The sequence below is a fragment of the Pseudonaja textilis genome, chromosome 1 (assembly GCF_049901715.1).
Source record: "Pseudonaja textilis isolate UNSWEBS1 chromosome 1, rPseTex1.2, whole genome shotgun sequence".
NCBI classification, from domain to species: domain Eukaryota; kingdom Metazoa; phylum Chordata; class Lepidosauria; order Squamata; family Elapidae; genus Pseudonaja; species Pseudonaja textilis.
This window is the reverse complement of record NC_141990.1, coordinates 269,849,497-269,863,750: the sequence shown is the minus strand read 5'-3', so window position 1 is coordinate 269,863,750 and position 14,254 is coordinate 269,849,497. Positions and strand designations below refer to the sequence as shown.

Sequence of the window (14,254 nt, the reverse complement as noted above, 5' to 3'; positions counted from 1 at the left end):
AAAATCTCATGTTGAGATGGACAACATTGATCATCTAGCCATCTTGGTCAGTGGAAGTTAATCATTAATGCTGGAGAACTTTTTTTTAGATTTTTTAAAAATCTTACCTTTATTATTTTTTAATACAGTAAATGCATTTACCATTATTTTTAAACATTTGTATATGTTTGTTTTAAAGGTTTTACCTTTCCAAATTCCAGACATGTCCAAGCAGAGGATAGTGCCTCAAACTGATGTGCGCTGGATGTCAGAAAGTGGAATCATTGACATATTCATCTTAAAGGGACCCAGTCCTTTTGATATTTTTAAGCAGTATGGACAGCTAACAGGTATTGGCTTATGAAGAAATTTCCTTTATCCCTTTCTTGTGGTCTCCATAATTAATCTACCAACTATACAATATATGGCATGGAAACAAGTCTTGATTATTTATACTAAGTGGAAGAATAAAAATGAAATATTTATCATTTAATGTGTCTCCAGTTATATTTTGAATGGCTGCACAATTTTCTCTGTCTTCCTTTTCCTCATAGGCACTCAGGCTCTGCCTCCCCTCTTCTCTCTTGGGTACCATCAATGCCGCTGGAATTATGAAGATGAGGATGATGTAAAAAAAGTGGATGCAGGTTTTGATACCTTTGACATCCCCTACGACGTCATATGGCTAGATATCGAGCACACTGATGGCAAACGATACTTCACTTGGGACAAGAAGAGATTTCCCAATCCTGAGAAGATGCAGAAGCAGCTACTTATGAAGAAAAAACGCAAGGTACGTAATGCACTAAAAATAGAGAGAAAGTAATCTATCTCTGTGGCTTTTTGTGTCCACCAGTGCCTATTGAAAGCATCCATTTCCTTGAAAATTTTAAAATAAATGTTTGGAAAGAAATACATCTATGGAAGCTTTCTCTGTTTTTCCCCAGCTAACTTGGGAAGATTTTTAGCTTCTTACATATGCTTTAATTTGCTGAAAACCAATCTAGTTGGGAATTCTGACAATTAGGAATCCAAAGCATCTAGAAGAGAATATCAGCTTATGAAACATAAAACATTCCCGCAACGTATTATTCCATCAATAATAAGGCTATATTGTTATCTCTCATGTTGGCAGATGGTTGTCATTGTGGACCCTCATATTAAGATTGATCCTCGTTATACTATATACTCACAAGCAAAAGAGAAAGGATTCTTTGTAAAAGATCGTAATGGTGAAGATTTTAAGGGCATCTGCTGGCCAGGTAATGAACTCTCTTTGCTTTATAAATCACTTTGAAGAAGCACGTAGGAGGTAGATCAAAATGGATTTTCTCATTAATTGTAATTGACCTATTAGAAAGAAATTGATATGTTCATTATCTTCACAATTGACAGGTTTCTCTCTATTTCTGCCTCTCTTCTTATTTGTGTCTTAACATTTGTCAGAACCAGAAGTGACAGTAATAAAAGGTATCTGTCTCATGTATCATGAAATTGGCTTGAACGTTAACATTTTCTATTATTGTAATAGGATATGACACACAAGAAAAAGCCAGTTTTGCTTTTTCTTCCTGAAAATATAATACAATCCTAACATCTGCAGGTCTCTCGTCATACCTGGATTTTACCAATCCTGAAGTCCGACAATGGTATGCAGATCAATTTGACTTCAAAATATACAAGGTTTGTGTTCTGTAACGATATGATCAGGACCCACAGAATATTACTATCTATAAATGTGATTTCTATACAATCTGGGTGGCTTATTTTTGGAAATATGGAAAAAGACAAAATCTAAATAGCCTTGGCAATTATAAATAAAATCCACCCAGAATATAAACTAAAGCAGGACATCTTCTGTATAGTCATCTCTGCGTAAGATATGTAGAGAACTTTTAGCTCATGCAAATTCCATTAGAGATAAAGTTGGAAATAAGAGGAAAGTACCATCTTAAATACTTTATTTGGTTTAACTTCTATTTGAATTGAGAAGGTATGTGAGATATCCACTTTCTGAATAAACCCCAAGAAGGAAACCTGATTATCATTCTCTGCTCAGTTGGATCTCTGGCACAAGAGACAGGCAAGAGGACCAAGGAAAAGAAAAAGAGTACACTTTTCAAAGCAGAGTGAACAAAATAAATTAGTACAAGTATTTACATACAGTTCTTCTTCTAAACTAATACATTAAATAAGCTTAAATATTGTCCTACAGAGTTCTTCTGAAATTCTTTTTATCTGGAATGATATGAATGAGCCTTCAGTCTTCAAAGGGATAGAACAAAGCATGTCAAAAGACGCTATTCATTATGGCAAATGGGAACATCGAGATGTTCATAATCTCTATGGCTTTTACCAGGTAGGAAAAGTACAACTGAATTAACAATTATAATACTGGTAGTTATTATTATTGCATTGCCTGTACTTGCTGATGGTGCGGTTGTCTTAATCAAAGTTGATTATAAATTCATTAATAAAAAACAGTGCCATTATAATCACAATAATAATTTGTTTTAATATTTTTGTACAATAATAAATTATTTTAAAATCTTTGTCGCTATTAATGTTACTTAAAAACAAACATCAGCAAAATATATTGCACAATATCATATTTTGTTCCAAAACATTACAAAGTACATGACTTTATAATATACAATGTCATTTTTTCCTTTCTTTCTGTTCCTAAGATGTGTCACTTCTGTGTTTCCTATTTCAGTATGTTTTACTCTGTTTTATCATTCCCGGCCCTCACTTTTTATAATTCCAATCCCATTGCAACATTTGCTTTAAAAATTGCTTGTACTGCATAGTGATTAAAGTGCTGAATAAGACACAGGACACTGTGAGTTCTAGTCCCCCCTTAAGAATGGGTATGAAACAGGTGGTATTCAGCAGGTTCTGACCAGTTCTGGAGAACTGGTAGTGGAAATTTTGAGTAGTTTGGAGAATTGGCAAATACCACCTCTGACTGGAGATTTTACAGTATTCTTCCCCTGCCACGCCTACCAAGCCACCCCCACAGAACTGGTAGTAAAAAAAATTTGAATCCCACCACTGGTATGAAAGCCAGCTGGGTAACTTTAGGCCAGTCATACTCTCTCAGCCCAACCCACCTCACAATTGTACGTAAAATGTCTACAGAGATTGTCAGTCATCCAGGTCATGGTTGTCCCAAAGGTGCTTTTTCAAAAAGCAACTGGACTTTCTTTGTTTTTTCTTGAAGACTTTTTGCTTCTCATCCAAGAAGCTTCTACAGTTCTGAGCTGAAGAAGCTTCTTGGATGAGAAGCGAAACGTCTTTAAGGAAAAAAAAACAAGCACCTTTGGGACAAGCACGTCTTTAAGGAAAAAAAAACACGCATCTTTGGGACAAGCACCTTTTGAACAAGCACCTTTGGGACAGTTGTGAGGAAAATAAACCACCCTGAGTTGTTCAAAGTAAAGATGGGATATCTAATATAACAACAATAATGGTAATAATAATCTTTTCAGCAAATGGCAACCGCAGAAGGGCTGGTGAAACGAAGTAGAGGACTGAAAAGACCCTTTGTTCTTACCCGCTCTTTCTTTGCTGGATCGCAGAGGTATGGTAAGTGTCGATGAAGACTGGTTTTTTGTCTGGATTTAACCATTTCTAGGCAACTCAATGATTTGAATGAATAATTTGCTTGAAAGTAAAAGAGATGCAAGTACATGTTTTCTTAAGTTTTCGTGGGTACTTACATGTATGGTGTTCAGTTTTGTTCAGGTATTTTCCCATGTCATTGTAGTTGTGCTCTTAAAGTTGTAGCAACGTTTCGGCAGAATCTCATCTGCCATTATCATGCTTCAGAAGCCTGATGATGGCAGATGAGATTCTGCCGAAACGTTGCTACAACTTTAAAAGCACAACTGGCTTGAGTCCAAATGAGATCCATGCCATTCTGTTTGCTTATTTCTGAAGGATATTGGTGAACTTCATTTTTAAAATCACCTTTTTAAAAGAAAATGCATTGATAAACAAATCATGCTCTCTCTGTTCCCACAGTCGTGACAGTCATGCTACGTGATACATTGTAAGATGTTGAATTTGAAATGTGAAGACATACAAAACACCTGACATGCTGACAAATGGAGAGTAGAACAAATGCTTTGCTGTTGTACTTTAGCCTCTTTTTACATGGCAAATGATTTTTTAAAATAAAAATATTATCTATTCCAGACCTTAATTGTTATAAGCTGCCTAGAGTCATCTCCAGGTGAGATGGGCAGCATATAAATAAATGCATGAATTAAATAAAGGTGAATAATGAAAATTATAAAAAAAATAATAATGGGAAAGCAAATTCCAAACTTTTAGGATGGCCGATTTTTAAGACAGTGAAAATCACTTAATTATAGAGACATCTAACAGGATCTTACGGAGTGCAAATTACATGGGTTCATCTTACTTGTGCTGTGTCACACATACAAAAGAAGTGGAATTTGTGTCGTATTAGCGTAACACTGCTTTTGTCATTTAGACACACAAATGTGCATAAAGATGCCCCTGCTGAATTACTTCCCCAAATATACTTACAGCCTTAAACACATATGTGTTCATATGTGAATTCATAGCATATTACATGGAATATGTGTTAAAAATCAAACCATAAAGAACTGTGAATACAGCTCTTCTTAAATCAGAAACAGTGTTGTAAGTAACTTAGGCCTTTTGCAGTTGTGTGGATCCATGGCAATACACAATTTTCATGGCAATACAATTTCCACATAGTCATTAACATTGTAAGGCCGGCAGCATATACCTGAAGTGACACAAAGTATGATATATATTTGGAAGCAAAGCCCATTTGATTCAATTGGCCTTATAGCTAAATACAGGTAGCGTTAAGATTTTTCCCCGTGATCTGCAGGTGCAGTGTGGACTGGAGACAATAAAGCAGATTGGAGTTACTTGAAAATCTCCATTCCAATGTTGCTGACAATCAGCATTGCGGGAATTTCTTTCTGTGGAGGTAAGATACTGTATTTATATCTTTATCAACTCCCAACTGAACAAATAGCCTCCTTTCCTCTTGCACAAAGCATACTATGTTCCATTAAAACGAAATAAAAAGTAGTAAGTGAAACTTCCAAAGTCTTAAAAGAGACTCGGACATTTCAAAAATTGTTTGTTTTAAATTAAAACATGTATACATTCTTCAAAATGAGTCTGTTTGGTCTTAGGATATGCTCTATTAATAAATGCAGAGAATCCAAGAAGTTTGAATTTCTCGCCAATTTCTGACAAAACAATCTTTTTCTGATGTCCAGCGGATGTAGGTGGATTTATTGGAAACCCAGAGCCAGAACTACTGGTTCGATGGTATCAGGCTGGGGCTTTGCAGCCTTTCTTCAGAGGCCATGCCAATATGAAAACCAAACGTCGTGAACCCTGGCTATTTGGGAAGAAGAACACAAAGATCATCAGGGAAGCTATTAAGGAGCGCTACTCCCTGCTTCCTTACCTTTACACATTGTTCTATCAGGCACACAGCATGGCTGAACCGGTTATGAGGTAAGCCGGTCGTTGAAAAGATTTAATTTCTGCTTTATGCCAAAATATTTCTAACAGATGCAGAGTTTTTGATTAGATAACACATAGAAATATTGGATGAAATATATATTGAAATGCAGAGCTAGCATAGATGCTAGTTCACTACTTTAGCTGTGATATCTTAGGACATCATCTGTGTATCATGAGCTGGTAAAAAACAGGCCAATGGTAGGGTTACCTTAAAACTCATTGCATTCTCTAGGATTAAATGAGGTTTGGAATACAATTCCTAATCAGACTTTCAAGAGCTTATCTTAATCTCAATAAAAATCGTTTTAGTGCTTATCTGTAGTGGTGATTTCTTGGCTTGGTCTATCTAGTAGGGCTGAAAGCAGTCTTGAAAGTCTGATTGTATTATACTACTTCCTCTGACTTATAGTTAGGAAGGTATCTGAGTTGCTTGTGAGCGGGTTCTGGATGTTCTGGGTTTAATGTTTTATCCCTTGTTGCTTTGGCAACAGAGTTTGAATATGTCCATCAAGGTCATCTTTCTTACTCTCTATATAGCAACAGATTTTAAAATCAACTTTCCATTTAGTGCTCTTGGGACTAGTGTACATTAGCTTTGAGGGGACTGGTGGCTTTTCTTAGTCTTTGACTGGCATACGAGGGACCAAATTCTTAAAAAAAATGGTTGAACCAGAAAAAGTCAGGGGAAAGGATAGGACCAAAGCTAAATTAAATTTGTTTAAAATATAAATAAAGTTGATAAAACATAATTTATGATTCTTTCTTATCCATTTGACAACTTTCCCCTTATACCACATTTGCATTATAATTTTATAATTATTATAACTCATGTGGTATAGTGGTGATTAAGGTATGGCCCAGGAGCAAGGAGAAGCTGCTTCTAGTCCACCTCAACTAAGGAAACTCACTAGATGATTGAGCTGTCAAATTCTCCCAACCCAACCCATTTAAAGGGTTGTTATTCAGCTGTTGTCATTGTTAGTCAGTGCATCTTTTAAACTGAAAACACAGCATTTGTTCTATGTGTTCAGTTTCCAATGAGAATGAAACTATAGATATAAATATAAATATACAGACACAGACACACACACACACACACACACACATACACACTAAGATATTTTAAATAGTTAAAATAACAACTTTAATGCCCACATCCAAAGCGTGAACTTTTAAGAAACTATAAATAGATGCAGCATAGGAAAGTAAATTATGTTCCCTAGCATTTGTATGAATAATACAATGCCTTTGTTTTTCACAGACCTCTCTGGGTGGAATTTCCAAAGGAATTAGAAACTTTTGACATTGAAGATGAGTACATGCTTGGTAAATTTAAATTATCCATAATGTCTTAGTATTTATTATGAAATTGCAACTTTATGTATCCCATTTATTTTTTTTCCTAATTCTATTATTCCAATTTATATAGCCAATTTTATAAAAATTGGAGGAAATGCATATCATTATATTGATTAAGGCTCCTCAGAGTTGGCTGGGGCATTATAGATGTAAGGTTGTTTTTTCCTGTGGTACTTATAACCAATCTCCTTGGGTGGCAGAGTTAATCAAGTAACACAAGATGTTCAGTGATGGACACAGAACCTGAACCTAAAGGTCTTCCTTGGAAACATAGATCATATTTATAAATAACTGTTTCAAATTCTGCTCATTATAGGAGAAGAAAAGTAAAACGGATACATTTTTATATTTTTAATTTAGGAAGTGCGTTATTGGTACATCCGGTCAGTGCTCCAAAAATCAGTACAGTCAATGTCTTTCTGCCAGGCCCACAAGAGGTAAGAGAAATGGAATTAATTCCTCCCTCCCAAACACACACACACACACACACACACACACAATTTTTTCATTGACATCTGGACCAAACTTGGTTAGCTAGGCATTTCTGTTATGATAATTAAATTATCAGCATACAAATAGCAGCTTGCACTATTACTTTAATAACCTCAGGCAAACATTTGTTTTTCTATCAAGAAGTGTATGCAGTACTAAGCCATATTTTTTTAAAAAGTCAATAAGAATGAAAAGTAGAGTCGTGAACTAATTTTCCTTCAGTAACATATTATCTATTTCTAGATCAGGCAGGGAGGGTATAGTATGGACCCAAACAGTTAAATTATTTTGACTGACAGGGCTTAGGAAGAGAGGCTTCTCTGTCATTGTCCCCATCCTATGGAACATCTTGCCCCCAGAGGTGAGGTGGCTCCTACTCTTCTGGCCTTCTGGAAGAGCATTAAGACCTTTCTGCCAATTAGCGGGGGGATCCAAGAATGGTATCCAGTCCTGGGCATGGTTGGTGGCTTGAGAGAACTCCCTCCCCCTTTTAAAGTTTATTTTGAACTCTGTTTTTAATTCTGTCTTACTAACAATTTTTATATGCTTCTAATCCGTAAATTTACCAAGTCACTTAGATAATGAGATGGGTGGTGCATAAGTTTGATAAATAAAAATAAATTTCTAGATAATGTATTAACTAAATTGTTTATGGAGCTGTATTTTTTCTAGAATAATCTTGGAGATATAAAGAATTGTGATTCCTCAAACAATGCTTTCCTTGATATTTGAATAAGGTATCAACTCTGCGAAATCATTATAATGCCTTACACCCATCATCAGTATTGAATTCGAAAAGATTTTGACAATGCCACTTTGTTTCTGGGCCTAGTTCAACATAAGGCTTTGATTCTTTGAAGCCCTTTAGAGCTTGAACGTGCTCATTCCAGGAAACACCTCTCACCTACTAAAAGAGACAGCAACAGAAAAGTTCAGATTCTTTTTCATGGTTACTTTTCAGGAGAGGCAATTTTTTTGCACTCCAGACATTGTTGGATTTCAACTTCTCTGGGAGCTCAACTAGACAGCAACAATAATACGCTTTCCTCCTCTATTTGAAACAGATGGAAAATACACTAATATGAAAACTGCTTTCTCTGCAGCCAGATTTTTATCATACTTTGCCAATAAAACTAGTAGCCTCATTTTCCCAACAGAAAAGAGCCCAAGTTATTCATAAGGCTTGGATTTCAAAATTAGGGCCAATTTTCTCTTCTTCTTCTTCAAAAAGAAACTCTTTTTTTTGTAAAGAGTCCTCTACTCTATTAGCTAATTCTAAATCAGGATAATCTGCTGCTACCTCAGAGAAGGGGTTGGAAAGACTACCAATTTTGCTTTCTGGATTTCCATTTATGGCCAATTGCTTAAATTGTTGAGTGGGAGTTTTGAGCTGAATAAATGTGCATCTTGTGTTTGAGAAAAATGTAAAATGGTGGATTCAGTGATTATAGTTGTCCTAGTGAAAACTTACTACTCTCTATTAATGGAAAGAATTTTCCTTCCTTCGTCCATTTACTTAAGTCTGCCTCGCTTTTTGTCTCGTAACTCTACGGCTCTCTTCTTGTGATTGATATGAAGTTGTTTCTTCTCTTTCTCGTTGTAAGTTGTCTTTCCCTTGAATTTGGACAGGTCTTTCTTCTTTGTTCCTGTGGCGGTTACGATCTTCCTGCATATTCCTTTGGATTTTCTCCCTAGTGAGTTGGTCCTCCGTGGTTGTTAGCTGTTCTAGGAAGTTTTGTGCTTGTTCTATTGAATCTATTTTAATTTTTCTTCCCTTCCACGATATTAGCATCCCTTCTGGGATTAGCCATTTAAATGAGATTTCATTTTTATTTAAGTAATTGGCTAAAAATTTATATTCTTGCCTTATGGCCCTCACTTTTCTTGGAATCTGCTTGAGAATTATGATCTCTTTGCCCTTATATAATATTCTCTCATCTCTGGCCTTTCTATGTATTAGGTCTCTCATGCATCTTCTTGAAAAGCGGATATGGATCTCCCTTGGGCAATTGTGACGCCTTACATAACTGGTGTTCACCCTATAGATTTCATCAAATTCCTTGAGTAAGTCATCCTTCTCTTTTCCAAGTAGTTCAGCCAACAAACCTGCCATTAAATGTTCTAATTCTTCATTTTTGGATTCCTCCACGTTTTGGAACCTTAAGTATGCAGCTGCTCTGTCCATCTCAAGTTGGACCAAGGAATCTTCCATTTCTCTATTTACATTTTTAAAATCTTCCTCAGTCCTTTCCAGGTTTCTCTCCGCTTGTTCCGTCCTCTTCTCTATTTCTTTTATTTTTAATTCAGTTCTTTCCATGGCCAATTGCATTGTCCCGACCCTATCTTCAACTCTCTGTATATCTACTCTCATCTCCTCTTTTAATTTACTCATTTCTTCTTTCAGTTCGCTAATATCTGCTCTGGTCTCATTATGATTCCTAATCATAATCTCCTGCATTCTAGACATTGATTCTTGCATTAATTCTTGCAGGGATAATAATGACGCTTGTAGGTTGGCATTAGTAACAGTCGGTTGTTTTTCTCCTACCAAAGTCTCTTCTATAGTTTTCTGCGTTGTTGGGAGGCAGTTGCCAGAGTTGTCATCAAGGTCTGGTTGTTCTTCCTTCCTGTTTTCAGGGCCGTGGTTGTTGTGGAAGTCATCTCTGATAAAATTTGTTTTTGCAATTGGACTATGTTAAGAATGTTATCCCAAATCACCATTCGATGTATTATGTATTATTCTCTATATTGAATTCAAATACCGGAGTTAATTGTATTTTACCCCTAATAAATCATACTTGTTTAAAGCATACAACCAACTCTAGAATATCTCACTCTATATATACTATATATACTTTTGTCCTATAGTGTATATTAATATTTAAGATTCCATTTTATCTGAGACAACCCTATTAACAGTCCTTAAAATTTTTATATATCCAAGAGAGTCTAATCTGTAAATCTTAATAACTGTAACAAGCAGTTTGCCTTTATACTTAACTATTATAGAAAAAAAAGGAAAGAACAAAGAGAAAGGGAGAGAGAGAAAGAATGCAGGAAGAAAGGGGTCTTTTCAATTTTAGGGAATCACAAAGCACGTATCTGTAGGATTAGTTCCATAGAAAAACAAATCTGAGTTGGGGTTGGCGTTTTAGTCTTATCGTCTCTCCTCCTGGGCGCACCAAGGAAGCAGGGGAGGAAGTGCTGACTAATTGCTGTCAGCAATCAGCGATCAGTCTTGGCCAGGCTTCCGTCTGTCTCTTCCTTCTTCTTCTTCCCTCCTGCCAGCAATTGTCAATCCACAGTCACTTTGGGTATCTGCCTCAGATCGATCACTTTAAAAATCAGTTTTGTAGGCAGTAATGCTAAAAGGAAAGGATCTTGCATATAAAAGTCAGTACGTCTTTTTCTGGCTCTCTACCTCTCGCTCTGCCCTCCTTCGCAGCTAAAATCCTCTCCTAATCTTCTAGCCTTCTCACGTGCAGATCCGAGATGGCAATCCACTCCTGAGCTTCTTGAGTTCCACCGCTTTTTCTCTCCTCGGCAACGCTCCAATCCACACTTTCACTCTAAGTGTCGAGCCACTTTATCCCCTTTCACTTTTCAAACTGCTTTTCCGGCCGCTTATCTCCAGCTTCCCCACTGTTACTCACAGTGAAACAGGGAGAATCAGACCGAACTCTCTCGTGGCTTTGTAGTCCTTCTGCCCTTTTCCGCTCAGACCTTTCAGGCAGTCACTTTTTGCTTCATCAGTTCAGTGGCAGACCGGACTTTGGAGCCGCCATTAGCTGGCAGCTGGCTCAATCGCGCTGGTCTCAGAGGCTCTTCCTTCGTTGCTGGGGAGTTGCCTACCCCCAAACAGCAACCCGGGGGTCCTCTATTCAGACACGAAGCTCTACGGGTTTCGTGTATCCACTGGGGATCCCTCCAAACGCGATAAGAGGTGTTCGAAAGCCCCAGCTGGGCTTCTCCACCTCTGGACGTCCCTGTCCTGCCACCCTTGCTACTTCTAAGTTATTTGAGATTTATGCATTATTTATTGATTTGATTTTCTATAAGGGTTCATATGGGATTTCTGTATCTGAAATCTAATTCCTGCTCAATTGTTTTCCTTTTTATTATTTGACAGAACTGGTATGACTTCCGAAAATTTAGACGTCTGGAAGGTCATGGCATATTGAAGATCCCAGTCACATTGAATAATGTATGTGTTTGTTTTAACTTTTTTTTTTAAAGCTTTATATTAATTTTAATTTAATTAAAACTGGAGTTCTGTTAAGGGAGTTGGATAATTCTAATTTAGTGAACTTTATTGGTTTAAATGTAGAATTTATAAAGATTTAAATCTAAAATGTGTCACTACCAATGTTCTGAATCAAATAGTATATGCTAAGCAGGACCTAACCAGAAAAAAAGTATTTCACTGTCTACTTCCTTTGTCCAAAAAGTATTTTATTGTACTTATTTACTGGCTGGGTTCATACAACCACAGTTGTATGGCTTTGGCCTTGCATATTTTATGAACTGAAACATTGTGATTTGATTTATGGTTTAGAGTCCTCATCTAATGATAGTTAATCTAATAAGCTATAATTGTCTTAGTGCAATGTGTGAATCCAGCCACCATTTATTTTCTTTTTGCAGATTCCTGTGTTTCAACGTGGTGGGACTATTATACCTCTAAAGATTTCTGTAGGAAAATCCACAGAATGGATGTTAGATGTTCCATATGAACTGCGTGCTGCCCTAGATGATAAGGTCCTCTAAAACTTTTGTACACACTATTTATATACAGTTAATTTTAAATGTATATAAAGTTATTTAAAATGAATAAGTATCATTCTTCAGTATTGATCTCTCATTCTCCATTTTAATGTCAATATGATTTTGGTTTTCATTTCTTTAATTAGCAATAACTAAGACTATAAGAAAGTAAAGCAAAGTGGATTTTGCTGTGGAGTATCATAAACGTTCCCAATAAAGTGTCTATGTTTTTGTATGTGTTTTTGTGCACCTTGTGATCACCGAATGATCATGAATTTGATTATAAAATAGTTCTGTGATTTGCCTGGTGTATAGGGATGTGCAACAGGTAAATTATACCTGGATGATGGCCACTCATTTCATTATCTCCATGAGAAACAGTTCCTGCTCAGAAAGTTCAGCTTCCATGAGAATGTCCTCTCCTCCAGGTAAAGTATATAATATGGAAGGAAGATTCAGAAAGTATTGATTATCATAGGCTCTTACATTTGCATTGCTCATCAATTTTATACTTCAACTTTAAAGACCAACAAACTGCAACTTTCAGTTCCTTGTCCCGAAAATGAATGGTTGGGGTTACTTTCTTTCACCTATTTTGAATCACAGTTTGTTTTACTATGATTCCTTGATGTACAACCACAATTCAGCGCAAAATTTCTGTTCCTAAGTGTGACATTTGTTAGGTGAATATAGCCCCATTTTATTAACTTTCTTGCCACAGTTGTTAAACGAATTGGTGCAGTTGTTAAGTTAGTCACATGGTTGTTAAGTGAACCTGGCTCCCCCGTTGACTTTGCTAGTCAGAAGGTCACAAAATGTGATCACATGACCCTGAGGACAATGCAATCATCATTAGTATGAGTCACTTGCCAAGCGTCTGAATTGTTATGATGTGACTATGGGAATGCTGCAACAGTTGTAAGTGTGAAAAATTGTCATAAGTCATTTTTTTTCAGTGCCATTGTAATTTTGGTCACTGAACAAACTGTTGTAAGTGGAGGACTACCTGTAATTCGCTCGTATATACCTCACACTCACTGCAAATCATACAAACCATTCCAACTATGGTGTATGAATCCAGCTTGTTGAAGAACCAGAAAATCCCCTTCATCTTGTCTTCCAGCCAGGTTCTCTTTCAGTGAGGTACTTGTACCTGTTTCTTCTCCCTCCCAAGAGTATAAAATATGGGTCTGTACACCATGTTGGAGATTCTCTTGGCAGCTCCAAAGTAGCACCATGTCTACAAAATTTTGACAAGTTAACAAACGTTCTCAGTTTTTTTTCCTGCCATTATTTAGAAGGGAAGGTACTATATTCCCTATGGAACATTGTCATAAGAAGTCAGCATTTAATAATTAATACGCTGTCTTTGTTTTCTCAGATGTGCTAGTGAAGAAGGGCTATTCCAGACAAAATGTATAGTTCAACAGATAATGATTTTGGGAATAAAAAAGAAGCCCTCTGTTGTGACAACAACCATGTTTGGTAAGAGACAGAAATAATCCAATTTCCAGCTTATTTGTTTGTTTCCACTCTAGACTCTCTAGGATCGTGATGGCGAATTTATGGCACGTGTGCCACAAGTGGCATGCAGAGCCATTTGTGCTGACACACGAGCCGCAGGCAAACTTACCTAACTGCGCATGCCCGCGCCTCACAGCTGATTTTTTTTGGGTTGGTTGGAGGCCTTTTTCGGTCTCTGAAAGGCTGGGAAAAAGCCTCTGCAAGGCTTCTCAGGTCGAATTATAGGCCTGTTTCGTCACTTCCTGTAATACCGGAAGTGATAAAATGGGCCTATAATTCAGACTGAGAAGCCTTGCAGAAGCTTTTTCCAAGCCCCTGGGAGCCGAAAAAGGCCTCAAACCAGCCAAAAAATCATCTGTGAGGTGCAGTGCAGGTAAGAGGGTGGGGATTGCATGCGCAGGGGGCATGGGGAGGGGGCATGTGCATTGCATTCTGGGTGCTGGCATGCAATTATGGGCGTGCTGGCACGCTCGCAATTTTTGGCACAGGAGCCCAAAAAAATTAGCCGCCACTACTCTAGATCATTTGCAGCATTGCATTTCTCTCGTTGGAAGAAACTGGGTCTGTTTTATTTTAATTGTTTTATGTGGTC

The 14,254-nt window shown here is 37.0% G+C and overlaps 1 protein-coding gene across 1 annotated transcript in view; it reads left to right on the top strand.

Moving 5' to 3' along the window:
- GANC (glucosidase alpha, neutral C) overlaps positions 1 to 14,254 on the top strand; it is a 30,038-nt gene that overhangs the window by 13,783 nt on the left and 2,001 nt on the right. The window contains exons 10-23 of the mRNA XM_087921777.1: positions 179 to 329; positions 534 to 772; positions 1,115 to 1,241; positions 1,583 to 1,662; positions 2,195 to 2,338; positions 3,471 to 3,567; positions 4,871 to 4,972; positions 5,271 to 5,514; positions 6,785 to 6,849; positions 7,243 to 7,319; positions 11,504 to 11,578; positions 12,019 to 12,132; positions 12,454 to 12,566; positions 13,520 to 13,623. Coding sequence (XP_087777903.1) covers positions 179 to 329; positions 534 to 772; positions 1,115 to 1,241; positions 1,583 to 1,662; positions 2,195 to 2,338; positions 3,471 to 3,567; positions 4,871 to 4,972; positions 5,271 to 5,514; positions 6,785 to 6,849; positions 7,243 to 7,319; positions 11,504 to 11,578; positions 12,019 to 12,132; positions 12,454 to 12,566; positions 13,520 to 13,623 — 1,732 coding nt within the window. The remainder of the gene's footprint in view (positions 1 to 178; positions 330 to 533; positions 773 to 1,114; positions 1,242 to 1,582; positions 1,663 to 2,194; positions 2,339 to 3,470; positions 3,568 to 4,870; positions 4,973 to 5,270; positions 5,515 to 6,784; positions 6,850 to 7,242; positions 7,320 to 11,503; positions 11,579 to 12,018; positions 12,133 to 12,453; positions 12,567 to 13,519; positions 13,624 to 14,254) is intronic.